The 20669-nt window shown below is 36.7% G+C and overlaps 4 protein-coding genes across 5 annotated transcripts in view; 2 read left to right on the forward strand and 2 right to left on the reverse strand.

Moving 5' to 3' along the window:
- DHRS3 (dehydrogenase/reductase 3) overlaps positions 1–20669 on the reverse strand; it is an 80734-nt gene that overhangs the window by 53541 nt on the left and 6524 nt on the right. The gene's annotated exons all lie outside the window — the stretch shown is intronic.
- The window catches only part of LRRC38 (leucine rich repeat containing 38), an 87368-nt gene that overhangs the window by 8722 nt on the left and 57977 nt on the right, over positions 1–20669 (reverse strand). The gene's annotated exons all lie outside the window — the stretch shown is intronic.
- Positions 347–7684, forward strand: LOC141969321 (arylacetamide deacetylase-like 4). Its single transcript, XM_074924965.1, has 4 exons — positions 347–502; positions 4823–5039; positions 5829–5892; positions 6907–7684. The coding sequence occupies exons 1-4, from the start codon at positions 347–349 to the stop codon at positions 7682–7684; spliced, it is 1215 nt and encodes a 404-aa protein (XP_074781066.1).
- Positions 14061–20521, forward strand: LOC141969267 (arylacetamide deacetylase-like 4). Its single transcript, XM_074924864.1, has 4 exons — positions 14061–14243; positions 14627–14843; positions 18130–18193; positions 18530–20521. The coding sequence occupies exons 1-4, from the start codon at positions 14061–14063 to the stop codon at positions 19302–19304; spliced, it is 1239 nt and encodes a 412-aa protein (XP_074780965.1). The 3' UTR covers positions 19305–20521.

Below are 20669 nucleotides of genomic sequence, written 5' to 3' on the forward strand. Positions count from 1 at the left end.
ATAAGGAGAGCCATAACAAGTTTTTCTCTTCTCATAACACTGACGCTACAAATGCTACATCAAGCACTGGTTCTATGGTGATGGGCACAGACCCAAAACATGTTAGCTCCAAGTATGAAAAACTGCTTATGCAAGCCTCTCCCATGACTAATTGTTACTGTCTGTTTAATTGTATGGTTCGATTGCCACATGTTTTCATCTTCCTACTGGCATTTTTAAAAGCTGGATGATGCGATATGAAGAGAATTGCTAATCGTGTGCCTTTAACTTCAGAAATCCTTCAAAAGTCAGAAGGGGAAGGAAGCCACAGCTGGTTCTTCCATTTGGCTCCTAACAGCACAGGGAGATGGAACTCCTCCTAGCGATTTTTCTTGCTGTTTTGACTGTTTTTGTGGCAATGCCATTCTATTATGAACATCCCAAGGCAGAAATCCCTCATGGATTTAGTCAGCGCCAAAAGCTTTACATTTTTCATTACATCATGAATTTCGGGTTTGGTCTGGTAAGTAAAACTTGATTAAAGCTGGAGTTTTTAATTTAATTTCTGATAGAAGGGTAATGGATTGGTGAGGCTTTTTTTAGAATCAATGTTTAAATATATTGCAAACATGCAACTAGATTAATTTGGTGATGTGAGCACCACTGCAGATACCTTCAGCTCAGCTGGGTATTTTAGACTACTGCTTGCTATACAGCACCAAAGGTAACAATATGGAAAAATAAAATTCTGCAGACTGTGTAATTCCCAGTTTTTTCTGATGGCCTATCCTTTAACTTTTTAATCCTGTTGCCTCAATGCACTGCTGGAAGGTTTAAGAAGCTTACTGCACTGTATATGTGGAACTTCTGCTCTGTATAACAGCGCTTAGTTAGAAAATGAGGAACCAAAGATGTCTGTGATCTCAGTTCTCTTCTATAACTGTATCACTCCACTTCTGAGCCATCTGAAAGACAGCTGTCACATTCATAATCTTTTGCCTTTCATTATCACTTTCTGTTTTGAGATAGCACACATAAGATTAAAGCTGCCTTTCTGTGTCATTGTTTTTGGCGTATTTTTGATCCTCCCTTGTGTTTCATCCTTGTTTCTTTTCAGAACTAAAATGTGACTTCCACTTGTCTTTCTGTTTCATCAATTATCCTTTCCCGAATTAATTGTTGCCTCTGTCATTTTAAAAACACTTCTTCTGTGATACTTCGATAAAGCTTTTCTTTTAGTTGTTTAAATTGTGAAAAAAACCCCATCAGTTCCTTTAGCTTGCACATTACATTTTACTCAAATTCCATGTTCTAGTGCTATTATTTCTTCCTTTTCCCCTGCTACATAGATTATTAAGTTTTGTTTCAAGTCAGCCAGTAAGTGCTTAAGAACATGAGTCATTGTGCCTCTTGAGAAGTGCCCCACCCAGGCCTGAACACTGCTGCGATAGTAAAGCAATGCACTGCGATAGGATAGTAATAGAAGTCAAGTTAATTTTTTCCTACTCTATTTTTTTCCTGTATTATACAATACGTGGACTTCCACATTTTCAAAACACTATATGAATACTCTTTATCCATCAAAGTTTTACCTTTGTGTAATTCATATGTAAAATGCTAAACTACACTATTTAGAAATTTACTGATGATGAATGTAGTATTTAACTTCCTGTGTTATAATTTTGTATCCTTTCTGCCGGCCAGTGAGAGGCCAAGCAGAAGCACTGTAGCATATCACCTCAAAGGAACAGAAAGATAAGCATATTAATGTATGGTTATACAAAAGTTTAAGTGCAAGTAAAGTTGGAGTCACTTAGCAACTCTTGGTATGGCTGTTAGGCCAACTACTTATGCAAAAGTAGCCAAAGCCTTTCAAGGGATGACAACCCATGATGTCAAAACTGCAGGGAAAATTGAAGTTTTCTAGCATATCCAGTCTTCAGATGCGACAAGAGATGCATGTGAAGTCACTGGAGACAAACCAGTTTGAAGTAGCTGTGCCCAAACTAATAGATTCTATGAAGAAATGCCTGCATTCACCTATAAGGATATACTTAAATAAAAACAGTTAGATCTTACTGTTAATAAAACTTCTTCACTGAAAAATCTACGAACTCATCCTCTATTTTTTCATCTAATGTTCAGTCTATAAGAGGAAAAATTGAAATATCAGTAAAGCTAAACAACAGCCAGGGGACTTATGACTGACACTGTCTGGGAAATAGAGTGGCTGATTAAACTATGCTGCCTACTGTGTTAATAGTTCTGTAAGCTTCTTGTACCCAGTTTATTCTAGTAATGGTTTAGGTAGAGGGCTGGTACAAAGTGCAATTCAGATGAGTTCTGGGGCATACATGGTAGGCCTTTGTACCTGTGTAATGAGGACAAAGGACTTTAAGAGCTTTCACATCCCTCCCACAGACATTACTATGTGCATGTTGCTGCAGGCCCTAGTCCTTCGCTTGAACATGTATCTGGACTCCCACTTCTAAGCTAATTCAGCTTTTACACAGCTTTTCTCCTCGTGTGTGGAAATCTCCATGCTGGTTGTTGCCAGTGGGATCGATTTTTCAGTACCTAACTGTGAATGCCAGACACTGTTACATTTAGCGTGACTGCAGTGGCTGAGTTAAACACTTCAAACAAGGTTGCAGTTATCTAGTCCCATATTTTGACTGTCTTATGTTGCCTGTGAGTCTTTATTCATTTTCAAGCTGTCGTGTCAGCTGTAGTGTTAGAAGATCCTTAATCAATATATAACCAAACTGTCCAAATAGCGGTCTACAAATTACACTACTAAGCAGTTGCACTTATTTACAAATGTCAAAATGTAGGTCATGTTTGACTGACTTGGGTAATCACCCGCAAAAGAACAAGCTTTATGAACGTGAAGATCCTGAAAGTAATAAAGAAGTCAGTGATGCATAGTCTAGCTGTACTCTAAGTGTACCTTTATGTACACATAGCCTGGTCCTGCAGCTGTCATGCAAGGGATCACTTTTTTCCAGAAACTGTATGCCAAAAACCAATACCTCATCTCGAGGGAGCATATATATTTAAAAAATTTACTTGAATCAGAAAACAAAGGCAAAATACAAATTCTGCTGGTTCTTGTACAACTTCTCTTCACAGGAACTGTACAGTTTAAAACAACAGAAGATTAGATTTTCATTTGCATATTAACAGAAACTACGAAGATTATGTGTGATGCTACTAATTATGGATGTCTGCCATAACTGTACGTTGTTGGAGATGATCCATAGAAGATATTCACAGTTAACAGTGAACAGCTAAAAGCTAAATAAATGCCAATCTGTATGAAAGCTGACTCATGAAACTATCGCAGGTTTGACAAAAATGAGATAGCAGACTGGCAACAGTAAACACAGAAGTTGATAAGGACTCCTTTTTTTTTTTTTTTAGTATTTCCAAGGCAAAGATGATCCCTATATTATATACAAACAGTATAGCTAATTACAGGTTTAACCTTTACTGTTGCAAAAGTATTAGTGAAAGGAAAAAAATACCAAAGGGAATTGGGGGATTAAAGAAACAAAATTATCTTCCCATGGACATCATTTTGTAGAAGGAGTCAGGATCAGACTAAAACTTGGCCACAAGATGATCCTTCTTGCATATGGGATCAGCTCCTCAGATGGCCTAAAACAGGGTACCTACTTCAAATTTAACAGGACCACATCATTGAGCTGCATGACATCTATGAAATGTGAGGGGAAAGCCACAAGACTTACTGTGGGTTTTTAAGATACGTGCAGCCTATAGCTTTGTATATGCAATTCTTTTTTAAATGAATACACATGAATAACAGCAACGCAACAAATTAAATTATTCATTAGAGAATTCTACTGCTGAAGCAGAAAAGTACAAGATTTAATCCACTATAGTAGAAATACAGCAATACTGCCTCACATTTTCCATCCTGGACAGGAATAGACTAGAGCAGACTACAACCGAAACAGCTTAAAGCCATCCAGATGCATCCAAAAGTAGACTAGCTCAGAGTAACATAAGAATCTTCAGCCTCAGTGTTTAAGTAAGAATCGCTGAGCTGTGAGAAGATCAAGTTAAGGTTCAAAGCTATTCTTGTTCAGGAAGCCAGCTGAGGTAGATGCTACAGAGGTTTTTTTTCTACAAGTTAAAAAAGTAGCATGAGTTTGGGAAATGGAAGTATTAGCCACATTTCTGCATCCAGAGCTAAAGTTTAAAATGCTGTAACTGCTTTCTCCTTATTTTGTTCAAGCACATGGCTACTTAAACACCTGACAAGTTGAAATATTTGACACCTTCTTTTATCTACTATTAATAGTTTGATTTTTTTCCTACTGATAAAAACTAAACCAGGATTTCACCACCGAAGAATGAAATAATTTGAAAAACACCGTGCTCTCATCTAACACTTCTAATATAATCTGGAAATTACCACCAAAGCTAATCCTATATTCTGCTAGATAGTACTGGTAACATTTTTGCCAGGGATGCAAGATGGTATTACTGAGCCAAGTTACTGAGCTTCTGTGAAAGCAGCTCTCAGGTAGGCTTACCCACAGGCTCAAAGGCCTTGCATTTGGGGCAGCATGGACACAAGGTGGCTACAGAAGATAAATTCATCCATTCCTGTCAAATCTACTGCTCTTTGAATTTAAAACTTTGGTAGGCATTATGTTACAATGAAGATGTATCTAAATCATCATCATAACTGGTCACTTCATTGTAAGAACCATCAGTAGATAAAGTTTGAATTGACCACTGAATTTTAAATTTTTCATGACCAGTCTCCATGGAAATGTGCACTAATCTGTAGTTTCTTTCCCTTTATTAACAGGGAAGACTTTTGGAAAAAGTAGGTATCACCTCAGAGGTCCAGTTCCTCAGGATTATAATGGATGGAATACCACCATTAGAAGATAAACACCTTTTTATCAAAGATTTAAGGTTTGAAAAGGTTAAAGTAAGAATTTACCAGCCAAAAATACCAACCACTGGCCAAAGTAGAGGAATTCTTTACTTTCATGGAGGAGTTGGACTGTTTGGAAGCATTCGTAAGTAAATAATACTAGCTATAACTAGAAATACTATGTAGTTTCTGATCTGATATGGTATTTCTAAAATAACAAGAAGGGTCAATAGGTTAAGCAAACCAAAATTAATTGCAGGACAGCAGAATTTTATTTTATTTACATGCAGTAGGTGTCATGTTGAATTGTCTTTATACAAGTCGTGTAGCCAGAAATTTGATTCTCTGATTATTTATAATACCTGTTTTCTTCTTTCTTCTCCATCATGCCTTGACAAAAGTTGAAAATCTCATTAGAATTTTATTTCTTATTTTAAAGAACTCAATGTTTGTACATGTTTGTGCAAACTTGAGTGTATGTGTGTATACTGCTGTGTGTCTTTATAGTTGTAGAACAAGGAAAAAAAACATTTGGGCATTTAAAATGGAAAGGCGTAAGAGATGAGATGGTGATTCGTGCACAAGAAAAATTCTTGTGCTAGATTTAGGAGGGGTTTTTTATGGTTTTGTGGATTTTTTTAAAATCACTTCTCATCTTCAATACCACTTTAGAAGAGGCAGTAATGGTGCTTTCTATTCACTTTTCAAAGAGCAGACTGAAACAATGCATTGATGTAAATTCCAGGTTTCTTACTGGCAAGAAGATTCTCACAGATGTAATGAAATTGTGAGCTATGTCCAGATTAGACCATGCCACAATAAGAGAACTGCAGTGTAGCATTAATCACAGAATAGAGATAAGAATTTCAGAATATTTTCATTCAACTTATTTTTAAAGCAAGCTGCGATTCCATTGAAATGTTTTGTTTTATAGGGGCCTATGAAAGGACATGCCGCTATTTTGCTAGAAAAAGCAATTCCGTGGTTGTGTCTGTTGGGTAAGTGGAATCGGTTCAGACACATGACAGACATCCGTGCCTCCTTCTAGGTTTGTAACTCTTTCATGCACAGTCACCACAACCTCCTTGTGAAGTGCATACAAGTGCTTATATTTAATGATCACATGCATTTCAACAGCACTAATTACTTCTAGGAAGAATTAGTCAACTAATCCCCACTTGCTTATTTCCAAACAAAACCATTATAATAATTTTATAATTTATGGCCACCACTAAGCAGTAAGTATGTTTTTCTTTCCTAAAGCTGTGTCCAAACCGCCTTAAGTTGAAAGCCAACAATGTGTTTGAAGCATAACTGTTTCTGCTAAAAGCACAGTTGCCTAGACTACTAAATACTCATTTTAGCAGTAGTTCCTAAAAACTAGGAGGGGATATTCACATTTAACTTGCAATGAACTGGAGATAAACATTCCAAATACTTTTCTGATGAACTGTAATGCATTTTTAAAAGAACCAGTTTCTAAAAGTTCAGGAAAAGAGTTGAGATCTGAGAAATTGATTAAAATGGCACTAATTACTATTTACACCCTAAAATACTTGAAGAACCATTAACTCTCATATGAAAATATGAAAGGTTTTCAGTGGTTACAAAGTCAATATTTTCATTATCAGTTTTCTATGCTCATATTCTGTAACAATTTGCTGAGAAAAAAAACCCACTAATGATCACTTCAATTTCTAACTAGAACTGCTGATAACTGATGCATACATGCTTGCCTTGCCATCTAATTCTACAGTAACTCAGCATGTGCCTTCAATCACCTAAAAGATAGGTAAAGAAGTATTTTGTGAAGATGTAACAGTATACTGACTCCCCCAAGCATTAACAATAGTAGCAAATAATATATCAAAAGTGATAATGATAATAAATTCTATTGCTGTAATTATAATCCTAGAACATTTTCCTATCTTCAGAAAGAAATATATGAACGAAAAGACAATGGGACCAGTCACTCGATATGACTATGGTAAAACAATTTCACTCCTATTTAGGTATCGCTTAGCTCCTGAGCATCCATATCCAACCCAGTTTGAGGACTGCCTCACTGCCACCATACACTTTATGAGGACTGCACAAGATTATGGAGTAGACCCTGCTCGCATTATCATCTGTGGAGATAGTAGTGGAGGTACACTCACTGCTGCTGTTGCCCAGGCACTGGTGAACAGAAGAGATCTCCCAAAGCTGAGAGCACAAATCCTAATATACCCTTTTCTCCAGAGTATAAACTTTAATTTGCCTTCTTATCAGCAGAATGAGGGAGTCCCCATTTTGTTAAAGCAACGAATCCTTGCTCTTGGTTTGAAGTATCTTAATAGAGACTTGTCAATCATAGAAGCAGTGTCTAAACACAGTCATATTCCAGAAGATTTGCAACTGAAGTATCAGAAATGGGTGAATCCTGACTATATCCCTCATGAGTTTAAAACTAGAGGCTACAAACCAAGTACAACACATCCATTCTCAGAAGAAATCTATACACTGGTCAAGCCTGTGTTTGACACTGTTTTTTCCCCATTGATAGCTGAAGATAGTGTTATTGCTCAGCTTCCCGAGGCTTTCATTTTGACCTGTGAATTTGATGTGCTAAGAGATGATGGACTGCTGTACAAGAAACGATTAGAGGATCATGGTATAAAAGTGACCTGGTGCCATCTGCAAGAGGGATTCCATGGAACAGTATTCTTAGCATTCTGGGGTAGGGCGATAGCATTCCAATCTGGAAACAAAGGTCTGAAAAAGATAGTAAATTTCCTAAGATTGATGTAAAATTCCATTTCTTGCTTTCCTTTCTTGATTCCAATCTCTTATTGCTTGCAAAGATTTTTTAAAATCTCCTTCAATTTTCATTTCCTTAAATTATCTTCTTAAATTTCTGCACTGCATCTGTCTTCTTTTTACCCAATAAACTGATTTGGTGATGGCTTTTCCTTTGTTTTCTTTTATGACAGGCAAAATCAGGTGTACTTGATTACTTTTCTTCCCTCTACCACCTCTTCAGAGTTTTCTCCTGTACCCATAAAAGATCTGGTCCTTATGGAAAGAGTTTTGTGATGCAGTTTGGCTCCATAAAGTTCTGGTAATACACAAATCACAATATGAGGACAACTTGGGGCAGGCAACAGGGCAGGAATCTATGGGTTAAGTGTATAATAGGCATGGTCAAATAGGCATTTATCACAGCCTGTATCTGATGAAAGCTGATTTTGAGGCAAGCTTAAAGGCAATTGAATATAGCAGAGAAGATTTCAGCATAGATATAAAAGAAAGAAGTGGAAGGAAAGGAGAAGAGGTCAGGAAAAGGATTACGCTGGAACTACAGATGATATTAAAAGTATTGCTTAAGGAATATAGCATCTATTAAAAAAATCATGCATATACATTTTATATATAGATAAAGATATATGGGAATATACAGTAGTATCAGTTACTTTACAAAGAGCTTGTATTAGCTATAGGCCTGCACTGTCTGAAGCGGGAAGCACTTTGTCTCGTAGAAGAACAATGTAAAGTGGCAGTATATCACAAAAAAAGCATTCAGGAACAGATCAGAACACTGTCAGGACACGAAAACTAGTGAAATGCTGTAAAGTTCAGTACAGCTTGGAGGTCTTGACACCATTTGAAAAGCTCTGTGTTACAGGAAGATGTTAAAAGAAATTAAGAAAGGGAAAGCAAATTGTTGTGCATCATTCCTATCACCAGATGCCAGTATACAACTGATTTTCTAATGCCAGCAGAATAACCTGCCAAACTACTTCGTGCCCTGGGACCAGAATATGAGTACCTGAAAGGCATTAGAGAAGGTCAATCTGTGGTTTCGACTTAAATATTTTTACTGAATCTGTGGTTATACCTTCATATACTAAAGCTGTATGTTTAATAAGAGAACACGTTTTAAGCCATAACAATTTTAGATTACCTGTTCTAAACCAATCAAGTTACAGTGGTTTATTAGAGAAGTCTTCAATTATCTTCAGCTTTGCTACCTTTACATTACCACTTTGTACCACTCTAGTTAGAAGTCAATATACAACAGTATTTGGAAAAAAAAGCAGACAATTAGAAAATATTCCAAATCTATTAACTCTACTATTTATAAATAATATTATTTATTTGAAAGCATTTAACATTATTCTCTCTCTATAATGCAGTCTGTGCACTGCTTCTGAAATAAATAGGCATAATCCTGCAAACGATGGCTGCTTTTATTCCTGTCAATCTTCTTTCTCTGATTGTTCATTACCTCAGTGATTCATTGTGTTCACTGACTCTCTCATGATAGTGAAGAAACTGCTAACCTAAATATTTAGGGTAATGTGTCTCAGACAAATCTGGCCACAGCAAATTACGGCCAGTTGCAGTTTTTATATTTACATTCAAGCTACTTATGACTTAGTAAGAATACATTTTGCTGCAGTGTCATGAAATCCTAGGTGGATGTTCCAAAGCAGCTTATTTTGGACTCCTTTTGTGTCGAGCAGAGTTCACCCATTCTGAGGAATGGAACTGCACAGCTACTGAGACACATACAGTCAAGAACCCATCCACATTTCAAAATGCTATGCAACAAAAGCCTTCTGTTGAGTCACCATTTCAAAAATGGACCTGCTCTGAATTGTATAGTACAAGATCTGAATTTCCATCACTGAATGCTAATATATAGTATTTTTCATCATTTTTACTTGATTTTTTTTTTTTATATATATAGTACAGCTTTTTACTGCAGAATTTGTTAGTAGATGTTTAACCCAGGAGTCATTTGGAAGGGATAGACTTCAAAGAATAACTTAGGGGAAGGAAGGCTAAAATAAAGATGCACGGCAGACTAGATGAAAGATAGCTTTCAGTCATGAGTAAGAGCAAAATGCATAGGGAGTAGCAATTAATTTGGGTGGGGAGATGGAGATAACAAAAAGGGAGGACACCGAAAGGTAGGTAGGAGGCAGGCTAAATGACAGACAGGAAAACATATAGCACCTTTAAAAACTGTATCACAGAGCACGTCCTAAGCTGTAGTTGTTAAAGCTTCTTCTTGTTACTGCAAAGGACATACTAAATCCATCTCGCAGACTGGAAGACTAAGGCTTACAGGTATGAAGAGGTCTGAGATGCTTGCAGTCATTTGTTTACATAAATACAAGAAGAGAAGTGAACTGGAGGACAGTTAAGTTTCTTACATGCTCTACTTGGTGAAGCTGAAGTTGGTTAAATTGCATTACAGAGCCTAATTGTCCTACTAAATCACTTGGAGTGAAAAAAAAGGAAACAAAAACCAAAAGCGCACCAGGCAAACTATATTTACCGGAGTGTTTCATTGTGAAATGTACATTAAAAAAAAAAACAAAAACAAAAACAAACCAAAAAGGAATGTAACAGAAACTTTTATTTCTGCTTTAAGATCTTTGGAATACATTTTTTTTCCTGTTTTCTTAGCTTTATGCCTTCTGGTTAGTTTTTAAGTCTGGCTATACCTGATTGCATCAATACCTCAGTCATTACAGCTGGATAATTTACTATGCTGTTGCTAATCCTTGTAGTATTTCCTGTATTACAAATAGCAACTCCGCAATAGTCAGCTAACTACAGGCTAACTGTTAGGAAACAGAGCCTACAATCACAAGTGAAATGTTTTGCAATGTTTTAGAGAAAGACATTACAAGAAAAACAGTAAGATGTGACATTCATATAACTCATTAGCACCAAGTAACCTGGCACCTCTGCTGTTATTAGTGTTTGGTTTGAAAGCTGCCTGTCTCTTGTGCTGATAAACAATCCACGTGAAGTTGAGAGGTTTTATGCATTCTCAATCTACAAACGGGTCTGTGATTTCACATCTACATAAGCCTTACAAAAACCGACAGGTTAAGCCAGGGAAAAAACAGAAAAGATCATATTTCTTTGAATTGTTATAATATTTTGCCTTCCCATCATTACCATAACCAGAAGAAATATGCTGAAAAATTAAGAATTTTAGAGGTGACCAATTTCTTGCATAAATGGAGGCTTACTGGTGAGAAAATGGGAATAATTTACTGAATTATCATCAATTCTGTACTCATGAACTGATTATTAAACATGTCAGTCTACAGCAACATTAAATTCAATGAATAAAGTATCAATTTTGTGAGCTCTGAGTAGCTGACTGTTTTATAACAATAAAGAACCCTATGCGTATCCATAATGCACATTACAATGCCAAACTCCAAGCTGTGTTCATCTTCTCCAGTTTAATGGAATCTCTTGAATCTTCTTTAGCTAATAAGGCTGTTCTCATCTGGGGATGGGTAAAGACTTTGTGAAAACTGGGGTTTTGCAATGAGCTTACTGAAAGAATGGATGTTACAAAACACATCAGCAAACACCTACAACTTAAGGAGCTACTAGTAGTAGCTTTTTATCCAAGCTGGATATCTATGTACTGCCAGAAAGAGAAAAAGCATTTTGGTTTGCAAAGATCTAAGGTACTCATTTCATGGAGTGGACTGAAAGGGAATATAACATTTTTTGGACAATTTAACACCTCAAAAACTATTAGGAGGAAAACTGCACCAAAACCCCCACTGTTACAAACGTGAGAGACTGACAGCGATCCTAGATATTTCCACCCATACCTCTGCAGGTACAGGAATGACTGACCAATATTTGAAGCCTCTCTGAACAAGCATCATGAGAAGCGACATGCAGCAACAGGATGATTTGAGTCACGTGAACATTTTGGAATATAAGGCACCAAATGTCATGAAACAGTTGTGAATATGAGCATCCCCAGAAGGACCAAGGAGCTCTAAGACCATGAGATTTGCTCGATTCTGGAAAAACATGGAGACTGTGGTAACAGGACAGGGAGGAAGGACTGAGGTGCTGACATAGCATACAGTTAGAATATGCTCTAACAGAGCATGCTCAGACTATGCTTTAAGAGTAAAATATTAAGATATTAAGAGTAAAATATTAATATACTATTCTGAAACATTACTTAGCCAACCTTTCTTTCACAACAGAAGGGCTATAATGCATAACCGAAAGATTTTTTATTAAGACTCACAACTGTACAGCAAGTTTTTACTGAAGACAACTGCCAGGGTATAACACCAAAAAGCAAACAGAGAATCTAAATTGTCCTTTTTAAAATGTATTTTTAAATAAAAAAGACAGTCAAGAAATATTCCTTCCACTCTATAACATCCACTGAAGTTTCAAAACACAGATGGCATCTGTAAGATGCTTTAGTTTGGGTTAAAGGTGTTTAATTATTGACACACTATATACCATGAAGAAAAGACTCCTGCCAATATGGTGTCAGAAACAGCTTATAGAGCTACAGCAGACATACATGTCCTCTTCAGTATGAAGCTTTCATAACCTGAGCTATTCCAAATATCAGGTATTTAATTAATTTTTTTTTGGTTGCTCTTAAAAGTTTCATTTACTGCCACTGCAGTAATAAGTGCCTTTATGAGTTTACTATTCTTGACTACAGGTTCTTCTGAAAGCATGGCATTTTCCTTCTCTGAGGATTCAAACATAAGAAATTGTCAAGAATGCTGAAATACAATATTCAAAGCTGATCTCCATGTGGTAATTTATTTCAGGGTATATTGACTGATGGCACAGACATCAGAAATAAGCATTTAGTAAGAACCATGTTCTCTGCTGTTTTGTCAGGAATATACAGCAAAACTAATAATAAAAAACCACAGGCTGTGCTATAATACCACACTACATCGAAACTATTTACAAAAACATCCATAGGATGACCCTGTTGTGCTGCAGAAAAAGCTCTATGGATAAACGTTGATGAGCTTAGGTCAGAATGAGCATTGACCACGGATATCTGGGTTTGGCTTCACCACTCCACAACCTGACATTTGTTACTAACTATACATTCGTGCTCCATGTAAGGGAGAGGTGGCCCCAAATCAGCCAACCTCAGCAAAGTAAAAGCCCTTATTGTGAACAGCTGATGATGTGCCCATTTCACAAACCCTGGTGCAAATTTGTGTTGCTTTATCCCACACGTTCTTATCTCCACAAGCTAAAATTGCGCAAATCAGCTGTCATGATTGCTTTGTTTTAAATACTGTGGTATTGAAGCTAGGGACTAATTCAGTTTTCAGACTGGAATTTCACTTTAAAGGACAGGACAGGAAAAAAGTTTGGGAGCTATAACTTCAAAATTGTGTGGAAAACGAAATTCTGGTAGGAAGAATACAAGCCAGAAAAATTACTTCATCAAACAACTGCCGCCAACTGTAATCATCCCTCACTAATATACATGTATTCGTAATGCCTCTACGTTGACCTACAAACAAGAATTACAATTAATATAAAATTCTGGGAATTTAATTAGTGAAAAGCTTTTACCAGAAACAATTGTGGCTTAAATCTACAAACACACCTCCATGTATCTGGAGAGACCTTAACGTACATTAAAACCTGCGCTGCCTAGCACTGTTTTTACTTGAACTGCTACTCCAGTGTGAAGAACAGTATCTGTACATAAAACATCTTGCACAGCTAATGTAATGTAGACATACATCACATAAACAGAGCAAAGCTTTCTGCTGGAGCGTATCACAGGTTATAATCCGAGCAAATGTACTCTTACTTAAACCAAAATTAAAGCATGAATGTGTCTGTGCATTCTACTGTGAAACAAAGTCTATCAAAGAAAATGTGGATTTGAATATTTTTCTTCTCAGAGAAGTATACACCTTGATGACAAGTGCAAGTAGCCCCACGTCACTAAAATTTAACACTACAATGGGAATATCCATCCTTAATGGATCCACAGCAAACCAGACAGAGACAATCTTCAAATAAGGGCCCCTCTGAATTACCATTTCTCATTGTTAGTGAAGATCTCATGACATAAATCAATTCCATATACTTCATATTGTACCTTTTGTAAAGGGTAAAAACTTCCCCCTCTCCTTTATTTAGTATAAGGAAGTGTTGCCAATAATATCATTAGCAAAAGAAGGGTGGAGAAAATGAAGGTATTGCAACATTAATAAACATTTTATTTCTGCTTATGAACAGTGTGCTTCACAGTGTCTCCTGTGAAGACACCTCAGAAAGACTTGAAAACAAGGCTTAAGACAGCATAGGCTTTTTCAGCGTTCACTTCTGTTGAAGTGAAATGGCATCTGTCTATACTACTTTAGCAATAATAGGAATGGTTTTCATCTCTCCTGTTGTAATACCAGCACTGGTTTTGGGAGGGTTATTTTATGATTTTTTCAATTCAAAACTGCCACCTGGAATTGACCAACCTCTAAAGCTTCGGGTTTTCCATTCATTGTTGATTACAACCATGATCTCGGTAAGTCAACTTTCTTGAAATCTGGGGATTTCACTTTTATTCTGGTAGGATATTTGGGAGTTGTAAGATAATGGTTTAAGAAAAAAAAAAAAAAAAAAAAAAGAAGCAGCAACTGATCCTCCTGAAGCCTGTAAGCATTGTTATATGAACCAAATAATCTGAAATTAACTCACAAAACTGATATGTCTAATCTTAAAAGCTTATTTAGATTTTTCAGTGCATCTGTTAAACTGCAGCCACTTTACATTGGAAAACTGTTTCACATGAAAATTAAACAAACATGTCTACTGTACCTATTGAACTTCATGTATGTATAATAATGCTATCTATTCAGAAGCAAGCCTACATTACTCCTCTTCTTCTGAATTCTTTCTTTTCAACAGGGAAAGATTTTGGAGAAGCTAGGGATCTGCAGTGATCTAAGCTTACTGCGCATTTTGCTAGATGGAATACCACCATGGAGAGATTCAAAACTTCTTATCAAAGATCTCAAAGTAGATGAGGTACCACTGAGGATTTATCAGCCTAAATGGCCACCTACTGGCAAAAGAAGAGGAATACTATATTTTCATGGAGGCGCTGGCACATTTGGGAGCATTAGTAAGAAATCAGCAAGTTTTATTTTTAAAATGAAATCGAAACCTTTACACTTCTACCTTCAGATGTGTATCAGCCAATATCTCACCTGTCCTTCCTCATGACAATAGGCTTTGAAACCTCAATACTAACTGCAAAGCACCTTGTGGAATTAATAGTCTAGTGCACAGCTCAGAGTAGATCACATTTCTACTTCCTTTGGGCTACAGGTGAAGTTGATGAAAGCAGCTCTTAGCAGATCTGAAGCTTCTAAATCTGGAAGTGTGATCCAGAAACCCCTCGATCAGCTGTCAGCTAACAGCAGAGGGACTTTGCTCCACCTCTTGAAGCTGTTCTGAAAAAGATTCAGTTTGCTGGGGCAGAGAAAGGGAGACCATTAAAACAAAACACATGTGATTAGGTCACTGTGAGGGAAGCGCAGCTCACAGGATGTTCTTGTATCTTAACTAATGACTAGCTAAAAATAAGATATAGCAACAGTCCTGGAGTAAGGGTTGGAATCCATATCTCCTCCTTCCTTCTCCTCTGCACTCCATCTTTTCTGGAAATGTAATTTAAAATCCTTTTAGGCTGGTATGAAGCTCAGCCTAGATCTACTTTCTGGAATAATTACAGTATCAAGAAAATGTCAATGCTGTTGCTAAAAAGAATACATTCTGGTGTCATTCTTCGGAAAAATTCTTTGGTTACTTCTCAAGGAGAGATTTTTTGTTTTGGATCTCAACTGAAGTGTTTTCTGTAAGCTTGGATAGGGCCTCAAAAAACAGAATTTAAGAGATACTTCTGTGATCAGCACTCAACTTTTGTGTAGAAACACTACAAAAGTCAGTGTTTCTCAACCTGCACTCCATGCATAAAAGATGTAACATGGTCGAAGAAAGAATTTAAACAATACATAAAAAAAAGTCTGTTAATATATTCCCATTCATGCAAACAATCAGAATGAAAGAAAATATAAATAGTAACTGAACATTAAAATTAGAACGAATTTGGGGGACTTTGATTCTTGTGGTAACATTGCACAGAATACTTTATTTCCTTTTCAGAAAGGGAGACAATCCTTTGATTGTCTCAGTAGCTGCTGGCTCAAACTCCTAACTGCTCTGGGTCTCTTTCTGAGCAACCAAGTCTCTCTGTGCTTTGTCTGGAAGCCAAGGCAACTAACATGGAAATCAAGATTTCATTCCAGGGGTCAGACGGGGAAGTTTGAGGGGTTTGAATCCTTTACTGTTTCAAAGGGTAAGTCTCCACTAGCACTATGTTAGGCAGCCTTCAGTTATCTGCAAATGAGTTTGAGAGCCATTTAGCTTCGTTTTGCATCATGCAGAAACAATAACGTAATTCTAGTAATTTAGGTTCTATGCAGCACTGTGGCAGAAATAATCTGCCCTTGTTTTACTGCAGAGCACGTTAGTCTGGGTGGAGTGTTAGGCTGACACCAGCTGTGATGCTTCTAGTTCTAGAGCTAGTTTGGGTGGCAGTGAGGACTCAAGAGATGAGCCTCTACGATCTAAGTGAAAGGTGAATTCCTTTCGCTGGAATTTAAAAACCACACCACAAAGTTGCATAGTTGTAGCTGTTGTTCACAACACAATCACTGTTGCACCATCAGCACACTGAGGAAGCTGTATCACATGCCATGGCTTAATATAATACCCATACCTATACAGTGACTGTAGTACACAACCCTTCATTTGAATTCCCGTTGGTACTTGGTAACAGGAAAGCAAATAACAGAATGACAAGTTTTTAAAAGAACTTGGGGAATCTACATACTAGTAAGTCCGAAGTCTGCAAATAGCAAGTTAGTGGAAGCTACAATGAACAGAATCAGTGGACAAATAAATATGACTTACTCCTAAAAATCCATACGAATGGAAGACATGCTTTTAAAAAGGTAAGCTTTTAAAATTAGTCAGCAAATATATGTATAAAGAGACTGAGTTTGATAAAACCTACTTTGATTTCCAAAAGAGTCTCCGAAAGAGGCTATGCATCCATGACACAAGAAGGAAGGTCTTTCATTTGGATAAAAACTGATTAAAAGACAGAAAAAAAATGGGTGGTGGGAGGTTCCTGTGAGATTCCTATAAGGAGATCTGTGCTGGGACCCAGTGCTAATCAATGTATTAAAAAACAGAAAAAGTGGTGAAAGCTGCTACGATACTAAACCTTCAAGGTAGTAAATGGATGGCTGAAAAACTGCAGAATGTCTTTATGATAGCAAAGGATTAGACAATAAAATGACAGGTGAAATGACATGTAGAGAAGTCAAACAGATGAAGAGAGCTTCCTAACTTTATAAAAATGGACTCTAAGCAGACTATATCCTTGTAGGAAGAAGATCTTGGGATTATCGTAGAAAATTGCCTGAAAATGTTGATTTTGTGCACAGTAGCAGTCAAAAAGTAAATAAAACGCTATAAATTATTATTAGGACAAAATAGGAAACTATTTTATGCGACTGTAACAAATCCATGGTGCATCTAAATGTACTATACAGCTTACAGTTCTAGCTCCCATACCTCAGAGAGGATATAGCAGTACCGGGAAGACTCAGAGAGAGGCGGCATGGGTGAGAAAAGGGCTTCTGTACAGAGAATAAGCAATTAGACAGTGACTCTTCAGGCTGGAAAAGACAGATAAAGAGAGATACACTAAACGTCTAGAAAATCATGAGAAGCAAGAGAAGTTAAAGGGAATGATTATCCACCATTTCTTACAGCACAAGAGTAAATGTCGCTAAATGGAAGCAGTGAATGCCAGGCACAGAACAAGCAAATAGAAATGGTTCTTTGCACCTTTGTAAGCAAGCTATGGAATTCTTCACTGCACAAAGCTGTTAATGTTAAAATCATGGGCTCAAGAAGAGGTTCGAATAATTCAGGGAAGAAACATTAATCAAGGGCATTAAATATAAAGACACAGTTTCTGTCTACAAGCAGTGGCTCGAGCCTCAACTTCTTGTGTGCTGCTTCTTACTATATGTTTGTCCTCATCTTATGCTTCTCCTTAGACACCTTTTGTTGACCACCAGCTGAGATGTGATACCAGCCTAGACAGACTTCTATTTTTTCCTAGTATCACCATGCTTACACTATGCCCTAACAGCCACTGACCAAAAACCAGGAAATAGGTTAACGTGTAAAGACCGCATTGCATAGCAGAAGTTACTCATCCGTCTCATGTTGCAGTGCCTTCCACAGAGCATATGTTTAAGGATCTATGTTTTCATTTCAAAAGGATATTTGATTTTTAATGCTTCAGTTCTGATAAACTTTCTCTTTAGGGACCTTTGAAAGAATATGCCGCTATATTGCCAAAAAATGCGACTCGGTGGTCGTGTCTGTTGGGTAAGTTTGTTTACATAGAATTACTTATGGTAATACAGTTCACAGTTGAAACATTTCTGAAAAACATGCTGGAAATATTTACTATTTTAGATTGTGCTCCCTAATTTTCACTTTAGCCTTTCACTTAATTTAGAAATGCGCTTATAGGCAAAGTATTCTAAAATAGCTGTAACACCATTAATTTGTCTTTCCAATCTACACTAGTTAAAAGCAAATATAATCTTCAAAATTTAGAGAAAAAGGCCTCCATAACTGCCATATCAGTCAATCATGAGCAACAGAAATTAAATTTTTATAATTACTTTGACAATAACCACAATATCTTCAATATTTCAGTTATCGTTTGGCTCCTGAACACCCATACCCAGGGCAATATTTTGATTGTCTCAATGCTACCTTATACTTTATGAGGAATTTAGAAGAGTATCATGTGAATCCTGCTCTCATCATCATTGGTGGTGACAGTTGTGGAGCTAATTTTGCTACGGTTATTTGCCAAATACTGCTGAATAAAAGAGATCTCCCGAAAGTACGTGCTCAGATCTTACTTTATCCAGGACTACAGGGGCTCGATTTTCATTTGCCTTCCTATCAGCAGAATGCTTCAGTCCCCATGTTGTTTCGGAAGCTAGTCATCTACTTCTGTTTTCGTTACCTTAATAAAGAGCCATCAGTTTTGGAAGATGTCGTACAAAATTGCCACGTTCCTGAGAGTATGAAAGAGAAGTATAAAAAATGGATAAGTGCTGACATTATTCCTGATGAATTTAAGATCAGAGGCTACGTACCACAGAAATCCACTTCATATAAACCTGAAGTCCATGAAGCAATTAAAGAAATTTTAGCAATAACATTTTCCCCACTTTTAGCTGAAGATTCCATTATTTGCCAGCTCCCCGAGTCCTACATTGTGACCTGTGAGTTTGATGTGCTTAGGGATGATGGACTGTTATACAAGAAGCGATTAGAGGACAATGGCGTTCAAGTAACATGGTATCATTCTGAGAGTGGTTTCCATGGAATTTTAGCCTTTTTTGGCTATGGGATTTTTTCCTTTTTATCTGGAAAAAAGATAATGGATAGTACTGTGAATTATATAAACAGCTTATGAAAGCATTTTTTCAGAACAAAGATGCAAGTCTTACATTATCCTTGGCGAATTTATACTTGGCAAAGAATATAAATACTTTTGATTTATGTTTTGCATGTTGACTGCATTTTATACTTTCTAATTTCTCCTGCAGTGACTCTCAAACAAATGTTAAGATTATTTAAAGCACCACCATTCTAGAAAACATTAGAAAAACACACCTGTATGATCAAGATGCAGAAGCGAGACACCTGGCACATACTCTTTCACTTCAACCTTAGCAATCCTAGTACCTTTGCATGATTAGCACACATTCAAGGCAAGCAGCAAGAACAATTTTTCCTGAAGATTCTTCAACAGCTCAGAAATGCTGAAGACAACAACCACCATCTACTTTGGCCCTTAGAGAGGCAGGAGATGTTTAGGGTATCAGATGGAGAGCCCAATGAGTCAGGTTCTGTGAAGTCTTATGTCAGACACTGAAATTGCAGATCTACATTTCTAGTTAGTTTGCACAAAGGCTATGCTTTTCTTGGAAAATTGTAGTCAAAAGAAAGGCTTCTGTCTGCAACAGAAGCTCTAAACTAGAACTAGTATGGGTTTGATTTTGTTTGGAATCTGAGAAATGATGTTTTGTTTTGGAACTTGATTCCCAAACTGGAATCCCCAAACTGTAATGAGCGTGTACATGTTAAGGAAGTGCAGAGGTGAGAAATACTTCTTTTCCTTTTTGTACTCTTTTTCTTTCAAGATTATCTTATGCTCAAGACTACCTGCTATGCTACCTGTAAGGCTATGTTTGTTGAAGTTCATTGTTCATTTGTTGAAAAAGATCATAGATGTAAGAAGGTAGAGAAGAACAACATTATATTATCTCATTACTGTAATGCCGTGGCAATTTTGTGATGTTTTCAACAAAAAGCAAAACTAGCATTTAAAATATTTCTGTTACAAGAGCAAGTTACATTTGCTAAACATAAAATCACTGATAAACCTAAATGAACACCTCATGGTGAAGGGACAATGCAACACTGACAGAGACTACAGCCTTGCTAACTCTACCTAGTCAAACCTGTGCTGCACACAGTAATTAATTTATCAGACAACTGGACTATCTAAGACTACTGCATATGATCACATAACTGTGGAAACATAATAAAAACTGAAAGTCCAGAAACACTATTGGTTGGGCTATTTTTTTTTTTTTAATCTGGGCTTTTGTTGGTTTTAAACAAAATATTTCCTTCTACTTCAGAATATTTTATGATGGCCATCTGCCCTATTAAAAACACTCAGCTTTTCACTGGAAAAAATTAACAAATTTCATTTTTTATAAAGATTTTTAACTAAAATGACATAGTACTTCCCCCCACCACTTAACAATTT

This window comes from Athene noctua, chromosome 22 (assembly GCF_965140245.1).
Source record: "Athene noctua chromosome 22, bAthNoc1.hap1.1, whole genome shotgun sequence".
NCBI lineage: Eukaryota > Metazoa > Chordata > Aves > Strigiformes > Strigidae > Athene > Athene noctua.